At 49.1% G+C, this 22,134-nt stretch overlaps 2 protein-coding genes across 2 annotated transcripts; both read left to right on the forward strand.

Moving 5' to 3' along the window:
* Positions 1-930: 930 nt before the first annotated feature.
* On the forward strand, positions 931-3,566 carry NRSN2 (neurensin 2; the record flags this gene model as incomplete). The annotated part of the gene is made up of 2 exons (XM_083361009.1): positions 931-1,119; positions 3,198-3,566. 2 exons carry the CDS (start codon positions 931-933, stop codon positions 3,564-3,566), a joined length of 558 nt encoding a protein of 185 aa, XP_083217135.1.
* A 7,514-nt stretch (positions 3,567-11,080) lies between these two features.
* TRIB3 (tribbles pseudokinase 3) lies at positions 11,081-21,346 on the forward strand. The gene is made up of 4 exons (XM_083360957.1): positions 11,081-11,177; positions 16,051-16,335; positions 17,842-18,134; positions 20,416-21,346. Exons 2-4 carry the CDS (start codon positions 16,051-16,053, stop codon positions 20,900-20,902), a joined length of 1,065 nt encoding a protein of 354 aa, XP_083217083.1. The 5' UTR covers positions 11,081-11,177; the 3' UTR covers positions 20,903-21,346.
* The last annotated feature ends 788 nt before the right edge of the window (positions 21,347-22,134 follow it).

Below are 22,134 nucleotides of genomic sequence, written 5' to 3' on the forward strand. Positions count from 1 at the left end.
CTGGTTTGTCACAGTTGTTAAGGAATCATGCAGTCATTAAACAAGTCAAGTCGTTCTAAGCAAATCATATGGTCTTTAGGAAAATCCAACGTCCCTCATTGCTGAGGTCACAAATGGCAATCACACAACTGTTGGATGCTGCAGTGGTTGACTGGGATGCTGGGATAGTTTAAATGTGCTCATAATTCATTCTATACAGTGCCCTTCTAACTTCAAACGGTCGCTAAACAAATGGCTATAAGTCGAGGACTGCCAGTATGAAACAGAAAAGCAACCTGAAATTAAGGAGAAATTACCTGGCAGATCAATTAACCAATGGAACAGCTTGCCACCAGAAGTTGTGAGTGCTCCAACACCGGAAGTTTTTAAGAAGAGACTGTCTGAAATGGAAATAGGATCTCCTGTCTGAGCAGGGGGCTGGACTAGATGACCTCCGAAGTCCCCTCCAACTCTGTTATTCTACATACACTAGTCTTCGATTCACAACAGTGTGTTTATTGACCTCTGAAAGTCAAAACGGGACTGAAAAAAGTGACTTTTCACCATTTTTCATACTTACGACCATTACAGCATCTCCATAGTCTCATGACTTACATTCAAATGCTTGTCAACTGACTCACATTTATGACGGTTGCAGCGTTCTGGGTCACACAATCCCCCCTTTTTTTTTGCGAGCCTCTGATGAGCAAAGTCAATGGGGAAGTCAGATTCATTTAGCAACCGTGTTACTAACTTAACAACTGCAATGATTCTCTTAACAACCGTGGTAAGAAAAGTAAAATGGGGGAGGGGGGGCGCCGCAGGGAAATCACTTAACAACTATCTCGCTTAGTAGCAGAAAGTTTGGACTCAATTGCGGTCGTAAATGGAGGACTACTTATAATGCTATGCAATCCACTCTGACCTGCCCGCTTTCTGCCTGCAGGACGGATGGCCACAGACGGAGAGCACACCTGTGGCTGCCAACGGGGTCCAAGCATAGAACAGGGCAAATGGTACGGCGTCCGTTCGTACCTGCATCTTTTCTACGAGGATTGCACTGGCACCCAGTCGGAGGACAATTTGGAGAATGCTGCTACATCCCCCACCAAGGGGGGCCGGACCCCCGTCTTCTGGAAGGTGAGATTTTTCAACCAGGATCCAAGTACCCATGGCTTTGTGGCGTGTTCTCTGAGCAGAGAGTGCCCTTCTCACAACACACTTGCCCAGATTGCAAGTGGGGAGATGATGTTATTTATTAAATTTATAGAACATCAGTATCCCAAACAATCCTGGGCATCTTGCAATACAATAATAAAAAAAAGGATCCATAACGGGCCCTTTGTGGCCTCCCGCCCCACTCCTCCCACTTAGCTCTGTGCACGATTTTCTTGGCCCCTTTAAGACTGGTGGACTTCAACTCCCAGAATTCCTCTGCCAGCCATACTGGCTGGGGAACTCTGGGAGTTGAAGTCCACCAAACTTAAAAGGGGAAATTTGGAGAAACCCCCCCCCCTTCTCTAGGTCAGGCAGCTAGGTGGGAAAACATCTGACTCAGTGGCAACGATGTTGGGTTGGAGGCAAACATATGCTGGGAGATTGCATAATAAGGCTTTTGAAAAATTGTGGGGGGGGGGTGTCCAAAAGCTGATTTGCAGCCCCTTTCCCCTTTCTGGTCAGGACCCAAACCACTTTGGTTAGTCTCTGGGATGACTCCGTTGCCACCTACAGGCAAGATTGGATCTTCAGGTCACTTTAAGGACTACTTCAAGATGTGTGGACTTCAACTCCCAGAATTCTCCAGCCAGCAATGCTTTTCTTTTAAGATTGATATCATTTTAGTATATGAAAGAAAGCTTCTGAAAACAAGATTGTGCACAGAAAAGCAGGGCCTTCACACACAGCCCTCGCCCCCCCCCCCGCCCCAAGTGCTGCATTCACACAACTCGGTCAATCAGGTCACTGAAAGAGCTAACAGCTGCTTTTTGTGCAACACACTAAGCTTGGGTAGCACTAATCATGATTTGTTTGGTTTGGGGCTTAGGTGGAGTTGGTTAAAGGCCCAGTTTGTCAAGTTAGCTTATTACTACAGGTAGTCCTCGACTTACAGCCGTTTGTTTAGTGACCATTCAAAGCTGCAACAACAGTGAAAAAAGTGACTTTTGACAGTTTTCCACGCTTACAGCAGCATCCCGTGGTCATATGATCAAAATTCAGATGCTTGGCAACTGGCTCGGATTTATGACGTTTGCAGCATCCCGTGGTCATGTGATCCCCTTTTGCGACCTTCCGACCAGCAAAAATGAATGGGGGAAAGCCAGATTTGTTTAATGAATGCATGGCTCACTTAAGAACTGCAGCGATTTGCTTAATTAACAACCGTGGTGAGACAGGGCACAACATGGGTGCAGAACTCGCTTAACAATAGTCTTGCATAGCAACAGAAATGTTGTGCACCGTTACGGTCGTAAGTCGAGGATGACCTGTAAAACCTCCTAATGGCCGGGCTTTGGAAGAAGATGAGATGAGATGAGATGAGATGAGATGAGATGAGATGAGATGAGATGAGATGATAAGGTAAGGTAAGGTAAGGTAAGGTAAGGTAAGGTAAGGTAAGGTAAGGTAAGGTAAGATAAGATAAGATAAGATAAGATAAGATAAGATAAGATAAGATAAGATAAGATAAGATAAGATAAGATGATAAGATAAGATAAGATAAGATAAGATAAAGATAAAGATGATAAAGATAATAAAGATAAAGATAAGATAAGATAAGATAAGATAAGATAAGATAAGATAAGATAAGATAAGATAAGATAAGATGACCTTTATTGTCATTTTTTTACTGTGGGCACAGCGGCACACATCAAAAATGAAATTTAGTTGCCCACTCTCAAAGTGAAACACACACCTAAACATACTATATACAACATATGTATAGACCCAAACCCTACATATTCATAACAAATAAATATTAAAATACTGTCCATCTTGAATATATAATGGAAGGAGGAAGCCTGAGCGTTCACAAGGTTAATGCTGTATGGAACGAAACTATGGCTGAATCTGGATGTTCTGCTACGGATACCACGAAGCCCCCTCCTCCCAGAAGGGAACGAGGAAAACAGGTCGTGAAGAGGGTGTGTCGTGTCCCAGACAATCTTACGCATGTAGTGCACGTACGGATGCTGTCTCTCATTCTACCTTCTCCTTTCAAGGTGACGCTTTCAGCCAGCGCTCTGCTGTTGCTCACCGGCGTGGCAGCTCTAACCACGGGGACCCTCCTGCCCTCCAGGTTGGAGGACATCGGTGAAGCTGAGTTTGTGGTGCTGGACCAGCGAGCCGTAGAGTACAACGGTGCCCTGGGCATCTGCCGAGCTGTCGGAGTGGTACTGTGCACCGTTGGTGGGGTGTTGCTGCTGGCCTCGTTTATATTGTCCAGACTTGGCAGAAGGAACCGGACTGGCTATCCGGATGAAAATGGCAAGGAAGAAGCCCCCCATCCGTGGGGTACCATCGTCTCAGCGACCCCCGCCCCTTTCCAAGTCTCCTGGATACAGGGCGTCCAGCCAAAGGGAGAGATGTGAATTCAGATTCACCAAAAGCTGTTCAGGCGTCAACCTTCAAGATAGGTGGACTTCAGTTCCCAGAATTCCCCAGCCAGCTCATGCTGGCTGGGGAATTCTGGGAGTTGAAGTCCTTCTATCCACAGCTGTGCGCAGGTGGAAAGCTGTGTTCCACTTCTAGAGACAGCGCTGTTTTTCCTTGTAACAGCCTCACTGGAGGATCCACGTTAGGAGAAAAGGTGCGCACACACACACCCCTTGGGCAGAGCTGAAAGGTAGACTGTTCTGCAACCTGGAGGTTCTGTCACCTGCCTTAGGTAAACACAACCTTCCATATCAGGGAGGTACATAGGAGAGAAACTCAGCAGGGAAAAGAGAAACCAACTTGGGGAAAGTGATATGGTGTTTTCATTCTGCAAACACCAAATCCCGCAGTGAAAAGGTATTTAGTGGTCCCGTGTAAACTTCCCACCTGTAACATGGAGGAACTTTCAACCGCCATTCCAAAGTCGGAAACAAACCTGGAGCAGAAACTGTGTTGCAAAAACTCAAAGGTTATTATTTCGATTTGGGATTGTTGTTTTTTTTTCAGTTCGGGCCTGCTAACAGCTGAGTTGATGATCCACTGAGGATAGGTAATCCTCGACTTACAACTATTAGTTCGATTTTACAACGGCATTGAAAAAAGTGATTTCGACCGTCCACACGCTTACGGCCCTATGGTCATGCGAACAAAATCCCGGCGCTCGGCAACTCGCATGTATTCAGGATGGTTGCAGCAGTCCAGGGTCACGTGATCTCCATTTGCAACCTTTCCCATCCAGCTTCCAACAAGGAAAGCCAATAACGGAAGCCGGATTCGCTTAATGACCGTGTGATTCATTTAACGACTGCAGTGATTTGCTTAACAGTCGTGGCAAAAAAGGTATATTGGGTGTGATTCGCTTAACCACCTCCTTGTTTAGCGACTGAAATTGTGGCTGTAAGTCGAGGACTATCTGTAACAGCTGGGTCGCGGCAGGGTCTACCTCCCTATTTCTGCTTTGGTATCTTCCCTCCATTCCTCAATTACACCTTGTTTTAACTTGGGAGATGCCCAAAGTGGGGGGAGCCAAGCAGACAGATCCTTTTCCCTTCACTACTTCAGTGCCTCGATTGATGAGTATCTCCTTGCTGATTGGTGGTGAGCAGAAGGAGGCGGGCAACAAAAACCAGTGGAGAAACCAATCGCTTGGTCTGGAATGAGCAGCCGGATGCACCAATCAGGAGAGGCCATTTGACAGCCGCTCAGTAAAGACAGGAATGGAAGTGGGAGGAGCATCAGTTGTGGAGGCCGTACCATTTTCTGACTCAAGAAGGGGGGGGAAACTCCATAGCGGGAAAGACCATCAGAGACACAGGGGAGGGCAGCTGCGCAGAACCTTTCTGCCTTCATGTGGTCCTCTGCTTGAGGGAAGAGACCAGCTCAGAATAATAAAGACTGAAATAAGTGCATTTGCATGGATTAATTGTGGATTGGAGGGGGGGAGGGAAAGAGAGACACACTTTTTAAAAATATAATCTTGCGTTTCTCAGAGAATGCCAGGCAGTCAGGAGTCTGTCTGGGTGCCTCTTCCTGTTATTCCCACAACAACCCTTTGAGGTAGGCTGATCGGAATGACCCAAAGTAAACCTGACTGATTCTGTGTCCTCTGTCAGCTTTCCACACAGACAGTAAGAAGTCAATATTTTTCCCAAGGTGGTAGAAAGGCAGTTGTTGTTAGCTGCGAAGTCGTGTCCGACCCACCGCGACCCCACGGACGACGTTCCTCCAGGCCTTCCTGTCCTCCACCATCTTCTGGAGTCCATTTAAGCTCACGCCTCCTGCTTCAGGGACTCCATCCAGCCACCTCATTCTCTGTTGTCCCCTTCTTCTCTTGCCCTCAACCTTTCCCAGCATGAGGCTCTTCTCCAGTGAGTCCTTCCTTCTCCTTAGGTGGCCAAAGGATTTGAGTTTCCACTTCAGGATCTGGCCTTCTAAAGAGCAGTCAGGGTTGATCTCCTCTAGGACCGACCGGTTTGATCGCCTTGCAGTCCAAGGGACTTGCAGGAGTCTTCTCCAGCACCACAGTTCAAAGGCTTCAATTCTTTGGCGCTCAGCCTTTCTTATGGTCCAGCTTTCACTGCCATACATTGCAACTGGGAAGACCATAGCCTTGACTATACGCACTTTTGTTGACAGGGTGATGTCTCTGCTTTTTAGTGTGCTGTCTAGATTTGCCATGGCTTTCCTCCCCAGGAGCAAGCGTCTTTTAATTTCTTGGCCGCAGTCCCCATCTGCGGTGATCTTGGAGCCCAGGAAAAGAAAGGCAGACCACTTGCTAAAAGAGTCCCTGCAATCTGATGGCCACTCAAAAGTTTCCCAGCCTTCCTTCTACTGTCCAGCTCATAAAAAAGCATAGGAGCTGAAGATAGTCCTTCATTTAAAATCATTCAATGACCAAAGTTAAACAGCACCGGGGGGGAAAAAGTGACTTATGATCATTTTTCACACAACCGTTGCAGCATCACATGCTCAAAATTCGGACCCTCGGGAACTGACTCATATTTATGACGGTCGCAGTGTCCTGGGTGTGTGTGTGTATCACGTGATCCCCCTTCTGCGACCTTCTGACAAGCAAAGTCATTGGGGAATCCGGATTCATTCAACAGCCGTGTTGCTAATTTAACTGCAGTGATTCACTTCGCAATTTTGTGGCCAGAAAGGGCGTAAAATGGGGAAGACATTCACACAACTGCCTTGTTTAGCGACAGAAATGGTGGGCTCAGTTGTGGTCGTAAGTCGAAGACTGCCTTTTATTGCATTTGGCAAACCAGAGATTACAGGACTGGGATCCAGCCCAGGAAATTCATTTGAAATCCCAACTGCAGCAGGATTGCTGCCCGGCCCTAGCTATCATCCGTTTCCCATTTCGGCTGACCGACATTTCCTGAAAAGTTGTCCAAGATTTCTGCTTTTCCCACAGTCCGAGGTCAGCAAAGTAGCTTGAGGCCACATCCGTTGGCTAACTCTGGATGGAAAAGCTTCTCTTAAAGGCTTCTTGGTCCCCAAGAAACAAACAGGGAATCTGCTTTTCGATCGTGGCTGGAATTGACAGCAAGGGTACAGGGGTGTGTGGGTGGGTGTGGGTGTGGGTGTGTGTCACAAAGCCCCAGGCAGTGACTAAATCCCAGCACTTGCACACCCAATGCACGTCTAGTGCATCCAGTTTTGGTCGCCACAATTTAAAAAAATATGTTGAGACTCTGGAAAGAGTGCAGAGAAGAGCAACAAGGATGATCAAAAATATACGAAGAACGGTTGCAGGATTCGGGTATGGGCGGTGTAGAGAAAAGAAGGACCGGGGGTGACATGATAGCAGTATTCCAGTATTTGAGGGGCTGTCACAAAGAAGAGGGGGTTCAAGCTCTTCTCCAAAGCACCCGAAGGCAGGACAAGAAGCAACGTTTGGAAACTAATCAAGGAGAGAAGCAACCTGGAACTAAGGAGAAACTTCCTGACAGTCAGAACGATTAACCAGTGGAACTGCTTGCCTCCAGAAGTTGTGGGTGTTGAAGCACTGGAGGCTTTTAAGAGGAGACTGGACAGACATTTGTCTGAAATGGTATATAGAGAGTGTCCTGCTTGAGCAGGGGGCTGGAATAGAAGACCTCTAAGGTCCCTTCCGACTCTGATACTCTTTTATTCCACCAAAGAGGCAGAGTTAATTGTGAGGTTGTAATTGCCACATTGAGTTTTTGACTCCCCTTAGAACAGGGGTCCCCAACCCCCGGGCCATGGCCCATTCGGAACCAATCCGCACAAGCAGCAGGCGAGCCCTATGCAACTCTACTTGTGTGTGCAGCTCCATTTGCACAGGCTCACAGAACTGAAGGCTGTTCTCCCCCCCCCCATACTGCCTTCCTTCCCCCCCCCCCCAAATTGAACTGTCCCCCACCCATCCTGGAACCAGCGAACAGCTAGATTGATACGACATTTGTTATCCTGGTGCCAATTCTTCTCCATCCACAATTATATCCGTGGCTTGTCCCTGCTGGACCCCCCAATTTCCTCCTAAGGAAATGGGGGACAATGCTTAGCAATTCCACCCCTCCAGGACGAGAATCCCTCAGAGGAAATACCACTTCGGCACCAATCCAGCTAAGAGTGAATTAAGAATGGCAACAAAAAAGGGCAGCGTCACAAGGGACGTAAAGGTAAAGGTAAAGGTTCCCCCGCACATGCATGCTAGTCGTTTCCGACTCTAGGGGCCGGTGCTCATCTCCGTTTCAAAGCCGAAGAGCCAGCGCTTGTCTGGGGACGTCTCCGTGGTCATGTGGCCGGCATGACTAGACGCCAAAGGTGCATGGAACGCTGTTACCTTCCTACCGGAGTGGTCCCTATTTTTCTACTTGCATTTTGACGTGCTTCCGAACTGCTAGGTTGGCAGAAGCTGGGACGGGTAACAGGCGCTCACTCTGTTACGCGGCACGCGGGATTCAACCCGCCAAACTGCCGACCTTCTGATCGACAAGCTCAGCGTCCTAACCCACTGAGCCACCGCGTCCCTTCACAAGGGACACAGTGGCACAAAAAGAGATCACGAGGGGACTTTTGGGCCCAGGTTGGGGGGGGGGTCAAGCGAAGCAAAGGAGTCGGAAAACCATCTGTCATGCGCTAGAAAAGTTTGGGCTATGAATTCTTTGGGGGAAACGTGTGTCTTGGCTGCCACCTCACTGTCTTTCCTGCTTCCTGTGATGTTGTGATAGCTTTGCAAATTTTGTAGCGCTTGATTGATTTTCCGGGTCAAATCTTACCCTTCAGGTTATACAACTTATTATGTTAAGAAATGTCCAGTCCCCAGAATGCTAGGGACCCTTGAGGAAGATCATTCTTTTGTGTGTGTGTGTGTGTGTGTGTGTGTGTGTGTGTGTGAGAGAGAGAGAGAGAGAGAGAGAGAGAGAGAGAGAGAGAGAGAGAGAGAGAGAGAGAGAGAGAGAGAGAGAGAGAGAGAGAGAGAGATTAGACCAAACTGTAGTTTAGACATAATTTAGGTTCACCTTGGATTGGATCCTGCAAAACTTCAAACAATGTATCTTGAGTTTTGGCCACTTGAATATGTACGGACTTCAACTCCCAGAATGCTCCAGCCAGCTTTGGTGGAGGCTGGAGGGTGTAGTCTTCGCTTTCTGCCTTAGGCACAGGGCTGGACTACATGATCTTTAAAGTGCCTTTCCAACCCTGCTGTTTTTAGGAATTTATGATATTTCTTGCTTGGGTCTTACAAGATCAGTCCTAACTGAAGATTGGCCTCCATTTAATGACCTTCAGGACAGAATCACCTGAAAAGGTATATATTTTATGTATGTGTATTCATGTGCAAATGCATTCTATTATTGAAAAATGTTATCTATCTATCTATCTCTAATATTATCTCTGTGTCTGTCTGTCTTGAGAAACTCTAATTCAGCGTTTCCCAACCTTAGGAACTTGAAGTCCACGCATCTTCAAGTTCCTAAGGTTGGAAAACGCTGCTCTAATTTATATAATTCTCTCTTGCTGTCACACACACACACACACACACACACACACACACACACACACTTGTTGTTAGTTGTGAAGTCATGTCCGACCATCGCAACCCCATGGACAACGTTCCTACACACACACACACACACACACACACGTACACAAAAATTTATGGCAGCCCAACTCACGATCTATACCAGGGTTCTTCAAACTTGGCCCTTTTATGACTTGTGGACTTCAACTCCCAGAATTCCTCAGCCAGCGTGCCTGGCTGAGGAATTCTGGGAGTTGAAGTCCACAAGTCATAAAAGGGCCAAGTTTGAAGACGCCTGATCTACACGCAAACCGAATGTAACCAGCAGCCTGATTCCAACACAGTGGAACACTGCAACACTTTTCGTGGTTGCGTCAGGCTCCGAGGCTTTCACTTTCGCTTATCCCCCTCCCTCCCCTTCATCCGATTTTAACCAGTTGTTTGCCTCCCGGATCTCTCCTTTGCAAACCTAGCCCTGGCCTCTGAGCATGTGCAGAGGTTTTTTTTTCCCTTCGCCCACCAGCCGTCCTTTCCGAGCCGAGCTGGCCCCCTCCGCCGCCTTTGCGATTAACGGTTTTGCGATTTTGCAGCCTTTTCCCAAGCTGGCGCTCTCCAAGCGGAGAGCCACATCTCCCATTATCCCCAGGCGGCCGGCTTGCCTGGGATGGGACTTGGAGTCCGACCCCCTGGCGATCTGGGGCTGCCGCAAGCAGATGCAGGGCTTCGGGAAAGGGGGGAGCGCAAAGCACCCCCCCAAAAAAAAATGCTTTCTGAAGAAGTGGGTAGGGGGGCGTCGCCCAGCCCCACCCCCGAAGCCCCAAGCCCGCTTTCAGCAGCCCCCCAACTCGCCAGGGGCGTCGGACTCCAAGTCCCATCGCAGCCTCCTCCAGTCGCCTGGGGGCGTCGGACTGCAAATCCCATTGCAAAGATGTCCCCAACTCGCCAGGGGCGTCGGACTCCAAGTCCCATCGCAGCCTCCTCCAGTCGCCTGGGGGCGTCGGACTGCAAATCCCATTCCAAAGAGGCCCCCAACTCGTCGGGGGCGTCGGACTCCAAGTCCCATCGCAGCCTCCTCCAGTCGCCAGGGGCGTCGGACTCCAAATCCCATCGCAGCCTCGTCCAGTCGCCTGGGGGCGTCGGACTCCAAATCCCATCGCAGCCTCCTCCAGTCGCCAGGGGCGTCGGACTCCAAGTCCCATCGCAGCGGGCGCCCCCCCCCTCCGCCCCCGCCCGAGCGCCAGGCACCGACTCCCATCCCACGCCAGGCCTGCCGCCTGGGGATGATGGGAGGTGGGGCTCCCCTTTTCTGCCGAGCGGCCCCTGGCGCAACCGGGCTGCAATCGGGCGGGGCGGGGCCGGCGGCGGCGGTTCCTGCTGCAATCCGCCCTGCCGGCCGCATCAGCCGGCCGAGCGGGCGAGGAGGAGCCGGCGGGCGGAGGAGGAGGAGGGCGGGCGCTGCAAGCCGCCCAGCCCGCCGCGGCCGGGGTTACATCATCCTCGCGGCTCCGGCGGCGGCGGAGCTCAGACAAAGCCGCTGGCGGCGGGCTCGGTCGCAGCTGCGAGGATGGCGCCGCGCCGCCGTTAAACGGCGCTGCCGCATCGGGGCCGGTTCCACCACCACCCCTCCCTCCCCGCTTTCCCCCAACGAGGGGGGGGGTCTTCACACACACACACACACACATACACACACAGACACACACAGACACACAGACACACAAACTCCTTTCTCTTCTCTCTCTCTCTCCTTTCTCTTCTCTCTCTCTCTCTCTCTCCTTTCTCTTCTCTCTCTCTCTCTCTCTCTCTCTCTCTCTCTCTCCTTTCTCTTCTCTCTCTCTCTCTCTCTCCTTTCTCTTCTCTCTCTCTCTCCTTTCTCTCTCTCTCTCTCTCTCTCTCTCTCTCTCTCTCTCTCTCTCTCTCTCTCTCTCTCTCTCTCTCTCTCTTGCACGGCTCCGGACGAAGGAAGGCAGAGAAGCCCCCAACACACACACACACACACACACACACACACACACACACACTCTCTCTCTCTCTTGCACGGCTCCGGACGAAGGTACGGGTACGGGCAGGCGAGGGAAAAGCAGGTGTGGGAGGGGGGGTCCTGGACGGGTTGGGGAGGGGGCTGATGTCGAGTGGGGCAGGGTGGTGGTGGTCGCGATGACAATGCTTTGCACACCTGCAAGCAGCGGCGGAGTGTGCGTGTGTGTGTGTGTGTGTGTGTGTGTGTGTGTGTGTGTGTATGAGGGGGGTTCTCCCAATTCTTCCTCTGCCCGACTTCGCACAATCTTTTATCCCCGGACAGCAGCCCCCACCCCACCCCACCGCCCTGCCCCTTAGAGCAGGGGTCTTCCAACTGGGCCCTTTGATGACTTGTGGACTTCAACTCCCAGAATTCCTCAGCTAGCTGAGGAATTCTGGGAGTTGAAGTCCACAAGTCATCAAAGGGCCCAGTTGGAAGACCCCTGCCTTAGAGCCAAAGCAGCCGCCCTCTGTCCACGCTCAGAGGTACCCGGTACATTCAGCCGCCTTTTCCCACCCCCTCGAAGCATCGCAAAGGCTCTGTCTAGGCGGCAGGGGTCTTCAAACTTGGCCCTTTGGTGACTGGTGGACTTCAACTCCCAGAATTCCTCAGCCGGCTTTGCTGGCTGAGGAATTCTGGGAGTTGAAGTCCGCCAGTCACCAAAGGGCCAAGTTTGAAGACCCCTGATGTAGGGCAACTTGGTGGAAGTAGAATGTCTAAGCAGAGGCATGTTGAAGCAGGGGTCTTCAACCTTGGCCACCTCGTGACTTCTGGACTTCAACTCCCAGAATTCCTCAGCCAGCTTTGCTGGCTGAGGAATTCTGGGAGTTGAAGTCTACCAGTCACCAAAGGGCCAAGTTTGAAGACCCCTGGACTCTAGGGCCCTCTTCTCGGCGCCACAGAATTGCAGGTTATTTTGGGTGGGGGGGCTGGAAATCCGAACGGGAGTGTGTGTGTGTGTCGCGGGGGGGGGGGAAACGGAGGAGAAGGGGAGGGGGCTTGGTTCCAGAGAGAGAGGGCAAAATCCACCCTTGCGTTCTCCCTCCCTCCCTCCCTCCCCTCGGAGAGTCCCCTGTGTAGATGCGCCACAGGTGCCATACTCCAATGGAGATAGGGAGGGGCAGGAACTACAGGCCCCATGACCCCCAGCCAGCCTGCTTTCGGGGGTCTGGGAGGTTGGCAGGATAGGGGGAAAAGGGGCGAAGCCAAATTCGGAGCTGCTGATTAACGCCGCATCACCCATGAGTGGCCCATGAATGGCGAGGCTGACTCGGTGGGGTTGCCTCACCCGGGACGGGCGAGTCATCCTGGTATGCACTTGGCACATGGGAAGGGGGGAGGAGGGGGGGGCAAAGGCCAGGCCAAGCTGGGATCTGGCATTTGGGGGGGGGGGCCCTCTAGACAGGGACTGAACCTGTTCTGCAACCTTGATATGAGCCCCATAAAACAATTAGCTGATAAAGCCATTCCAAGCTCGTTCTCAGCTTACCAGCACGACTGAGCTGCAACGTTTCCGTTGCTAAGCGAGACAGCGGAGTGAGATTTGGCCCACGCTGCCACCGGGCGGTTAAGTCAAATCACCGCCGATGTCGACTTAGTGACACGGTGGTTAAGTGAATCCGGCTTCCCTCGTAGAAGGTCGCAAAAGGGGATCCCGGGACGCCCGTGACCGTCATAAACACGAGACAGTTGCCAAGCGCCTGAATTTCGATCAAAGCTCAGTCGCTTGGCCCCTGTCTCGGATTTATTATTATTTATTATTATTTATTAAATTTTGATACCGCCCTTCTCCCGAAGGACTCAGGGCGGTGTACAGGGCAATAAATATTAGAAACGAAATACAAAAGTTAAAAAACAAATATTATGCCCGATATATACAATAATTAAAAACCAACTTAAAACCCCAACCCCTAACCCAGGGGTCGGCAACCTTGGCTCTTTTATGACTCGCGGACTTCAACTCCCAGAATTCCTGAGCCAGCTATGCTGGCTCAGGAATTCTGGGAGTTGAAGTCCACGAGTCATAAAAGAGCCAAGGTTGCCTACCCCTGCCCTAACCCATCAAACCAGACCGGGGATGCTGATCCTGCAGTGGTCGTAAGTGTGGGAAATGGCCATAAGTCTTCCCCGCCGCCCCCAGAGCCGTTGTAGTGTATTTTCAAAAAGTCACTGAACGAACTGTTGTAAGTCGAGGACTACCTGCATTTAGGCTAGCCGCTGCTGATGCGCAGGGGGTTTCTGCAGAAAAATAAGGCAGGGGGGCAGTGTTGCGTGTGTTGCGTGGGTTTTTTTTGTTGGTGATCGCCTGGGGGGTGAGAAGGAACATGCCACGGGTGAGCAAAGATAAGGTGCTTTTGCCAGCCTCTTGCGACATGTCCTGAGTGACTCACTCACCTGCGTGCCGGGAGGGAGAATGACACCTGAGTTGGCCTCAGGGGCATCCTGGCAGAGCTGTGGCTTTGGATGGGAAACCCGGAAGGGCTCCTTCGCGCTCTCTGAGTTGGTTGTTTTCTTGCAGGTGTTTCAGTACCCAAATTAAGAAACAAACTAGGTAGGACGAGCAGCGATGATGTTGCCTAGTTTGGGTAACGAAGGCACGTCAAAGAGCAAAGAATGGAAACTAGCCAAGGGGAGAAGCAACCTGGAATTAAGGAGAAATTTAGGATAATTAAAAAGGGACGCGGTGGCTCAGTGGGTTAGGACGCTGAGCTTGTGATCAGAAGGTCGGCAGTTTGGCGGGTCGAATCCCGAGTGCCGCGTAGCAGAGTGAGCGCCTGTTACACGTCCCAGCTTCTGCCAACCTAGCAGTTCGAAAGCACGTAAAAATGCAAGTAGAAAAATAGGGACCGCTCCGGTGGGAAGGTAACAGCGTTCCGTGCGCCTTTGGCGTCTAGTCATGCCGGCCACATGATCACGGAGACGTCCTCGGACAAGCGCTGGCTCTTCGGCTTTGAAATGGAGATGAGCACCGGCCCCTAGAGTCGGAAACGACTAGCACGCATGTGCGGGGGAACCTTTACCTTTATTACCTAGGATAATTAATCAGTGGAACAACCTGCCTCCAGAAGTTGTGAATGCTCCAACGCTGGGAGTTTTTAAGAAGAGATTGTCTGAAATGGTTGAGGGTTTTGCTGCTCGAGCAGGGGGTTGGACTAGAAGACCTCCAAGGTCCCTTCCAGCTCTGTTATTCTGTGACGCTGTTCGCACGTGTACTTTACCCTCCACCAATGGGGGGCCAGAAGGTATTGTAGCGAAATGGGGAAAGCGGCATCTTTAAGCGTGCCATGTTAAGTTTCAAAGAGTGCAACTATTGTTCAGGAAATCCATATTGGGATCCGAGGCAGGAGAGCTGCCCAACTCTGCAGAGTCAATGCAAGGAAGAACTTGCTCTGTCTGTACATCAGCCGCTATGGCTGCAATGCTGACAGCCCCGTTGCAGAAACTTCCCAGCTATTGCATGACTCTGCACACAGCTGCCCTCCTCCTCCTCCTCCTCTCTGCAAACCCCATTCCTTTCCGCTCCAAAGATGTTTCCTAGTTGGGTCATGAAACGTCTGTAAGAAAACAGCCAAGCTCAGAGAACACCAAGGACCCCAACGTTCTCTTCCACCTCCATTCCTCCTCCTCATCTCCGCCTCTTCCTCTTCCTCCTCTTCCTTCTCATCATCATCATCATCATCTCTGCATCCCCACTCCCTTCTAGCACTGATGATGTTCCCTAGTTGGGTCATGAAATGTCTGTAAGAAAACACCAGGGACCCAGAGTCCATTTCCTCCTCCTCCTCCTCCTCCTCCTCCTCCTCCTCCTCCTCCTCCTCCTCCCTTCTAGCACTGATGATGTTCCCTAGTTGGGTCATGAAATGTCTGTAAGAAAACACCAGGGACCCAGAGTCCATTTCCTCCTCCTCCTCCTCCTCCTCCTCCTCCTCCTCCTCCTCCTCCTCCTCCTCCTCCTCCTCCTCCTCCTCCTCCCTTCTAGCACTGATGATGTTCCCTAGTTGGATCATGAATTGTCTGTAAGAAAACACCAAGGACCCAGAGTCCATTTCCTCCTCCTCCTCCTCCTCCTCCTCCTCCTCCTCCTCCTCCTCCTCCTCCTCCTCCTCCTCCTCCCTTCTAGCACTGATGATGTTCCCTAGTTGGGTCATGAAATGTCTGTAAGAAAACACCAAGGACCCAGAGTCCATTTCCTCCTCCTCCTCCTCCTCCTCCTCCTCCTCCTCCTCCTCCTCCTCCTCCTCTCGACACATCCCATTCCCTTCTAGCACTGATGATGTTCCCTAGTTGGGTCATGCAACGCCTGCAAGAAAACAATGAAGCTCAGAGGGCACCAAGGAAGCAGAGTCCATTTCCTTCTCCTCCTCTCTGCAAAACCCAGTGCCTCCTGCACTGATGTTGTAACCTAGTTGAGCTTAGGACTGCCCCTGACCTTCGCTCATTCCGCCGGGACCTGAAGACCTGGCTCTTTGAGCTTTCTGGCCTGGACAGAGAGTATTAATTGGGGTTTTAATTGGATTCTAATGGGGATTTTTATTTATCCAAGGTTAATGTAATCATTTTAATTGTTTTTAATTTTTGTAATTTTTGTATTGTTTTTTTAAAAAAACCTTGTGAACCGCCCTGAGTCCTACGGGAGAAGGGCAGTATATAAGTTTAAATAATAATAATAATAATAATAATAATAATAATAATAATAATAATAATAATAATAATAATAATAATAATAATAGTAGTAGTAGTAGTTGGATCATGAAACATCTACAGGAAAACAAGCGAGCTCCAATTGCAATCTAAGGACCAGACACAGAACGAGGAGAGGGAACTGGATCCTTGCCAGCCACGATGCCTTCAGCTCAAATGCCTTGAACTGATCTGAACGCTTTCCTCTCCCCTCTGCTTTTTCCAGATGAGCCTGTTGGTGCCAAAGCCTCGTGCAGAGGCCCACGTGCCTAAACGGAGACCGTGCTGTGAGAAAGGGTCAAAAGAGGGCAGCCCAGCGTCCAAGCACCCACGTCTGGACAGGCTGCCTGGGCCATCACCCTGCCTCCAGCCCCTGCCTCAGTGCCCTCCTGCCGCAGGCAAGGATTTGACCATCACTCAGATTGGCCCCTACATCCTTCTGGAGCCCACAGAAGGTGGACGCACTTACAGGGCTGTGGACAGACACACCGAGGCAGAGCTGACTTGCAAGGTACGAGATGATTGGTCTAGACCGGGGTCTTCAAACATGGCCCTTTTATGACTCGTGGACTTCAACTCCCAGGATTCCTCAGCCAGGCTGGTCTAGACCAGGAGTAGGCAACCTTGGCTCTTTTATGACTCGTGGACTTCAACTCCCAGAATTCCTCAGCCAGCCATGCTGAGGGGAAAGGGTGAGGTTTCCAAGCTGAGCCTTGCTGGCTCAGGAATTCTGGGAGTTGAAGTCCACGAGTCATAAAAGAGCCAAGGTTGCCTACCCCTGGTCTAGACTCTCAAACTTGGCCGTTTTACAATGTGTGGACTTCAATTCCCAGAAACCCCCCAGCAACCATAAACAGACCCAGGAAGAGAATGAATGTGTAAGGTTTAGTTGCTTGCAGATTAAATAGCTTTTCTCAACCTCAGCCATGTGAAAATGGGGGGATTTCAACTCCCAGAATTCCCCCAGCCAACAACCTTGGACCAATCATGTTGCTTTTTCCAGCGCTAGTGTAACTTTGAAAGGCTCGCTAAACACACAGTCGTAAGTGTAAGGACTGATCCTACATCACTTTTTTTTGGGGTGCTGTCATAACTTTCAATGGCCACTAAACCAATGGTTACAAGTGTGAGGAGGGCTGATCCCAAGTCACCTTTTTTCAGCGCCGTCATAACTTTGAACGGTTGTTAAGCGAAGTCATAAGCTGAGGAGTACGATAAGGAAAGGCGTAGAGTACAGGAGGCGCTGTCAGAAACAATGACCTATCGATAATTCACAAGGCAGCTGTCAAATGTGACAAATGGGGAACAACATCCTTGCACGGATGAGCCGATGGTCACATAGAGAAAACTACGTCTGTCTGTCTATCTATCTATCTATCTATCTATCTATCTATCTATCTATCTATCTATCTATCTATCTCTACCCCCTCTCTATCATTATCTATCTATCTATCTATCTATCTATCTATCTATCTATCTATCTATCTATCTCTACCCCCTCTCTATTATCTATCATCTCTCTCTACTCCCTATCATCTATCATTATCTATCTATCTATCTATCTATCTATCTATCTATCTATCTATCTATCTATCTATCCCTCTATCTCTCTCTGTACCCCCTCTCTATCATCTTATCTACTCCCTCTCTATCATCTATCATTATCTGTCTATCTTTCTATATCTATCTATCTATCATCTATCTATCTATCTATCTATCTATCTATCTATCTATCTATCTATCCATCCATCCATCCATCCATCCCTCTATCATTTCTCTCTCTATGTACCCCCTCTCTCTATCATCTATCATCTCTCTCTGTCTACTCCCTCTCTATCATCTATCATTATTTGTCTGTATATCTACGTACCCCTCTATTATCTCTCTTTCTCTTTCTCTCTCTCTCTCTCTCCCTCTCTCTCAAATGTATAGGCCGCCCATCTTACCTCAAGATAATTCTGCAGCTTGCTCTTTTTTTTTCTTCTTTTTTTTTCCACGTCTTTCTCTTTCCTTTCAGGTTTATCCGGCAAAGAGCTATCCGGCGGTGATGGCGCCATATGCTGCTCTCCCCTCGCACCCCAACATTGCTCGGGTGGCGGAGGTCAATGTGGGGGACCAGAACGTTTATGTCTTTTTTGAGCCTGGGAAGGACAACATGCACGACCTGGTGAGGCGGCGCAAGCGTGTGCCGGAATTGGAGGCCGTCGACCTTTTCCGACAAATGGCCGAAGCCGTCGCCCACTGCCACCAGCACGGCATCGTCCTTCGGGACATCAAGCTGAGGAAGTTTGTCTTCGCGGATCGGGAACGGTGAGAATCGAAAAGAACAGCTGATGTTCCCAGAGCAAAACAAAAGAGTTGTGGCAGAAAAACCCTAAATTTCAGTTCGTTTGGATTCAGCCATTATTAAAATTAAACGTAAGCGCGGTGAGGTGTCCAATTATCACACCTCCCGTTTAGCAGATTTCAGTCTAATGGTGAGGGGATTGCGCAGCCGGTGTCCAAATGAAGTCAGAGAAGCTGACACGAACTTGTAGTTTTGTATAAACGTATCTATTTTACATTTATATTTTCAGCAAACAAGAGAGTCAGGAACACCATGAGGTAAATCTAAACCGCATACAGAGCACACAGGAGGAAAAAGGCGGGAAAAAAGGGAAACGCCCCCTTTACACCCAGTAACCAATCACAGTGCAGATTGCTTCATGCACAGCACTCTCCAACCAATCAACTACAGCTGCGTGTTCTGGCCCATTGTACACTTTACTGTTCCAGCTACTAAATTCAATGTCCTAACACTAACATATCTTATTTTTTATTCCAGCATCTCCCTGGAATAACTGGAATACATTTTATAAATAAATAAATAAATAAACTGGAATAAATTTTACAAATAAATAAAGAATGGGAATAAATTTTTTTTAATAAGTAACAAAATTTATAAATAAGTAAATAAATAAATAATTGGAATAAATTTAACAAATAAGAATGGGAATTTTATAATAAATAATACATTTTATAAGTAAGTAAATAACTGGAATAAATTTAATAAATAAGAATGGGAATACATTTTATAAATAAATAACACATTTTATAAATAAGTAAATAAATAACGAATAAATTTTATAATAAATGGAATAAAATTTATAAATAAATAAATGGAATAATTTTTTAAATGAATAAAATACTAAACCAAAGCAAACCAAAACCTTGAACTTAAACTAACCAGTCTGGATGAAGCCATTTAACTTACCTCATTCCTATATAGCGAATAATAAAATTTGAATCCTGACCTCAGGAGGCAAGTGACATGGTTTTAACACCATGGACTCCAGATTATGTCACTGACTTCATGAGGTCTGGTAGACCACTGTGTTCATTTGCAGGGTGACATCATAATTCTAAGGGACGCGGTGGCTCAGTGGGTTAGGACGCTGAGCTTCTCGATCAGAAGGTCGGCAGTTTGGCGGGTCGAATCCCGAGTGCTGCGTAACAGAGTGAGCGCCTGTTACTCGTCCCAGCTTCTGCCCACCTAGCAGTTCGAAAGCAAGTAAAAATGCAAGTAGAAAAATAGGGACCACTCCGGTGGGAAGGTAACAGCGTTCCGTGCCCCTTTGGCGTCTAGTCATGCCGGCCACATGACCACGGAGACGTCCTCGGACAAGCGCTGGCTCTTTGGCTTTGAAACGGAGATGAGCACCGGCCCCTAGAGTCGGAAACGACTAGCATGATTGTGCGGGGGAACCTTTACCTTTACCTTTATCATAATTGAGTTGACACAATGGATCTAAATTTAATATAGAAGTTGTCCTTACTTAGCAAGAATTCAAAGTTGTGACTTGGAAAGTCCTTATGATTTTTGACAAGCAAACTTGGTGGGAGGTTGATTCGCTTAATGACTGTAGCAAAAAAAATGGACATGAGTCCCTCGACAACCGCAGCACATAGTGACGGAAGCTAAGGTTCCAATTGTTGTAAGTCAAGGACAACCAGTAATCACAAATAAACGCCTGGATTTTTTTTTTTAAAAAAAGGACTTTGTGTTGGATCCCACTGCAGTGGAAAATCCAGATGTTGTGTTGATGAAAAAGGAATCTTATCGACATTAAAGATACATGTATGTGTTTTATGGAATTAGATTGATAAATTTATAAGAGAGTCACAAATGTGAGATGGGCAGTTATCCAAATCGTGTACATAAATGAAATAAATAAACAGCCTTGTGCCAGAGCTAGATACCATATGGAACTGGAACCCAATAGAGGTACCGTAATTCTTGACTTACAAATAGTTCATTTAGTAACTGAAGTTTGCAAAGCGTTACTATGACATGTGATTTTGATTCTATGCCTCTGTTTATACAACCAAGGATTGTATTCGCTTTTTTGGTGGCTGCTGCTGCTGCTGCACATCGCTGGCTCACGTTTAAGTGATCGTCAACTGGGACCTCAAGGTCCTCCTCCCAGTTAGATAACCTTTATTGTCATTTTTTTTTACTGTGGGCACAACGGCACGCATCAAAAATGTAATTTAGTGGCTGCTTTTGAGCCAAGTTTCGCCTAATCTGTACTTGTGCCTTTGTTTTTTCCAGTTCAAAGTTGCTGCTGGAAAACCTGGAAGATGCCCAGGTCCTGCAAGGTCCCGATGACGCCTTAGTGGACAAGCACGGCTGTCCCGCTTACGTGGGTCCTGAAATCCTGAGCTTCAAGGGATCTTATTCTGGAAAGGCAGCTGATATCTGGAGCCTGGGGGTGGTCCTCTACACCCTGCTGGTGGGCTGCTACCCCTTCCAGGACACCAAGCCCATTTCATTGTTTGGCAAGATCTGCCGTGGACGTTTTAGAGTCCCGGGCGATCTTTCGCCTAAGGCCCAGTGTCTTATCCGGTGCCTCTTGCGAAGGGATCCGGCTGAAAGGCTGACCGCCAGTGGGATCCTGCTTCATCCTTGGCTGGCTTCGAACCCGGTCCCCAAGGCGTTGGGGGTCAGCCCCGCTGGAGGGCAGGGACTGGACCAAGTGGTTCCTGAAGTGGGGAGGTGCAGAAAGAATCCGGATAAATTGCGAGAAGAGGACAGATGAAGCGGCCTTGAGGGGAAGAATGAAGAAGACCCAAAAGCATACGACGGCGATGCCATATCTCAAATGCCCTAGAAGTGCCTTTTGGGGGACAAAGCACCTTTGCCCTCCCACGGGGCAGGGGGGGAGGGTCACATCGCCCCAAAACCTGGGGAGAGAAGGGCTTCACCCTCTCTTTGCCCTTTGCGTTCTCGCCCATGCCAAAGAAACCTAAGGGAGTTTTGTTAAGCACCAGCAAGCTCTTAAACGAGGGATGTTTTGCACCTTTAACTTGGAATGTGTATTGATTTGGACAAGGACTTTGGAGTGATTGATGGGAGAAAGAAATCGAGCATTGATGATGTTACCTAGTTTGGTAATGAGATGTCTGGAAGGAAACAGCTAAACTCAGAGGGAACAAAGGACGCTGCAGTTCTCCTCCTCCTCCTCCTCCTCCTCCTCCTCCTCCTCCTCCTCCTCTTCCTCCTCCTCCTCCTTCTCCTCCTCCTCCTCCTCCTCCTCCTCCTCCTCCTCCTCCTCCTCCTCCTCCTCTCCACTCTGCAACCTTCCCTCTGTTTTAGCACTGATAATATCAGGGCTTTTTTGTAAAAGAAAAAGGTGCAGGAACTCAGACATGTCACACAACCCGCCTTGCTACCCTACAAGGTTCCATCCAAAAAAGGTGCCGGAACTCCGTTCTGAGCGTTCTATGAGAAAAAAAGCTAATATTATCTACCTAGTTGGATCATGAAACGTCTGCAAGAAAACTGCCAAGCTCAGAGAGCACCCGGAGAGGACCCTTATTTCAACTTTGAGGTACCACTATTCTCCTCCTCCTCCTCCTCCTCCAACCCTCCTCATGTACGCAAACAGCTCTCCCTTCCAGCGCTGACGACGTTACCTAGTTGGGTAATGAAACGTCTGCAGAAAAAGCACCCAAGTTCAACGAGCACCCAGGACCCCGCAAAAAAAAAAAACTGCTTTTCCTGCATGCCAGGCCTGGATTTCATGGTCCACAATTTCAGAGGGAGGAATGGACGGGACAGGAAGAAGCTCTCCCCTTCGCCTGGATAGCAACGTTGAGCGATGGACATTTCTGCAAAGGGTGGGGGGTCACATCCCCTGGTGCCAAAGAAAAGGTTGAGACGAAAGAAGGGGGCTTGTGCTTTCTGAGGGGGAGGAGGAGGGTAGCCACAGGGGGAAGAGGCCAAAGGAGGGGGGGGATTCCTTGGGTTGGCTTTCCCTGTTTTTTCTGA

Source organism: Vipera ursinii, assembly GCF_947247035.1.
Source record: "Vipera ursinii genome assembly, chromosome: 3".
Taxonomy (NCBI): Eukaryota; Metazoa; Chordata; class Lepidosauria; order Squamata; family Viperidae; genus Vipera; species Vipera ursinii.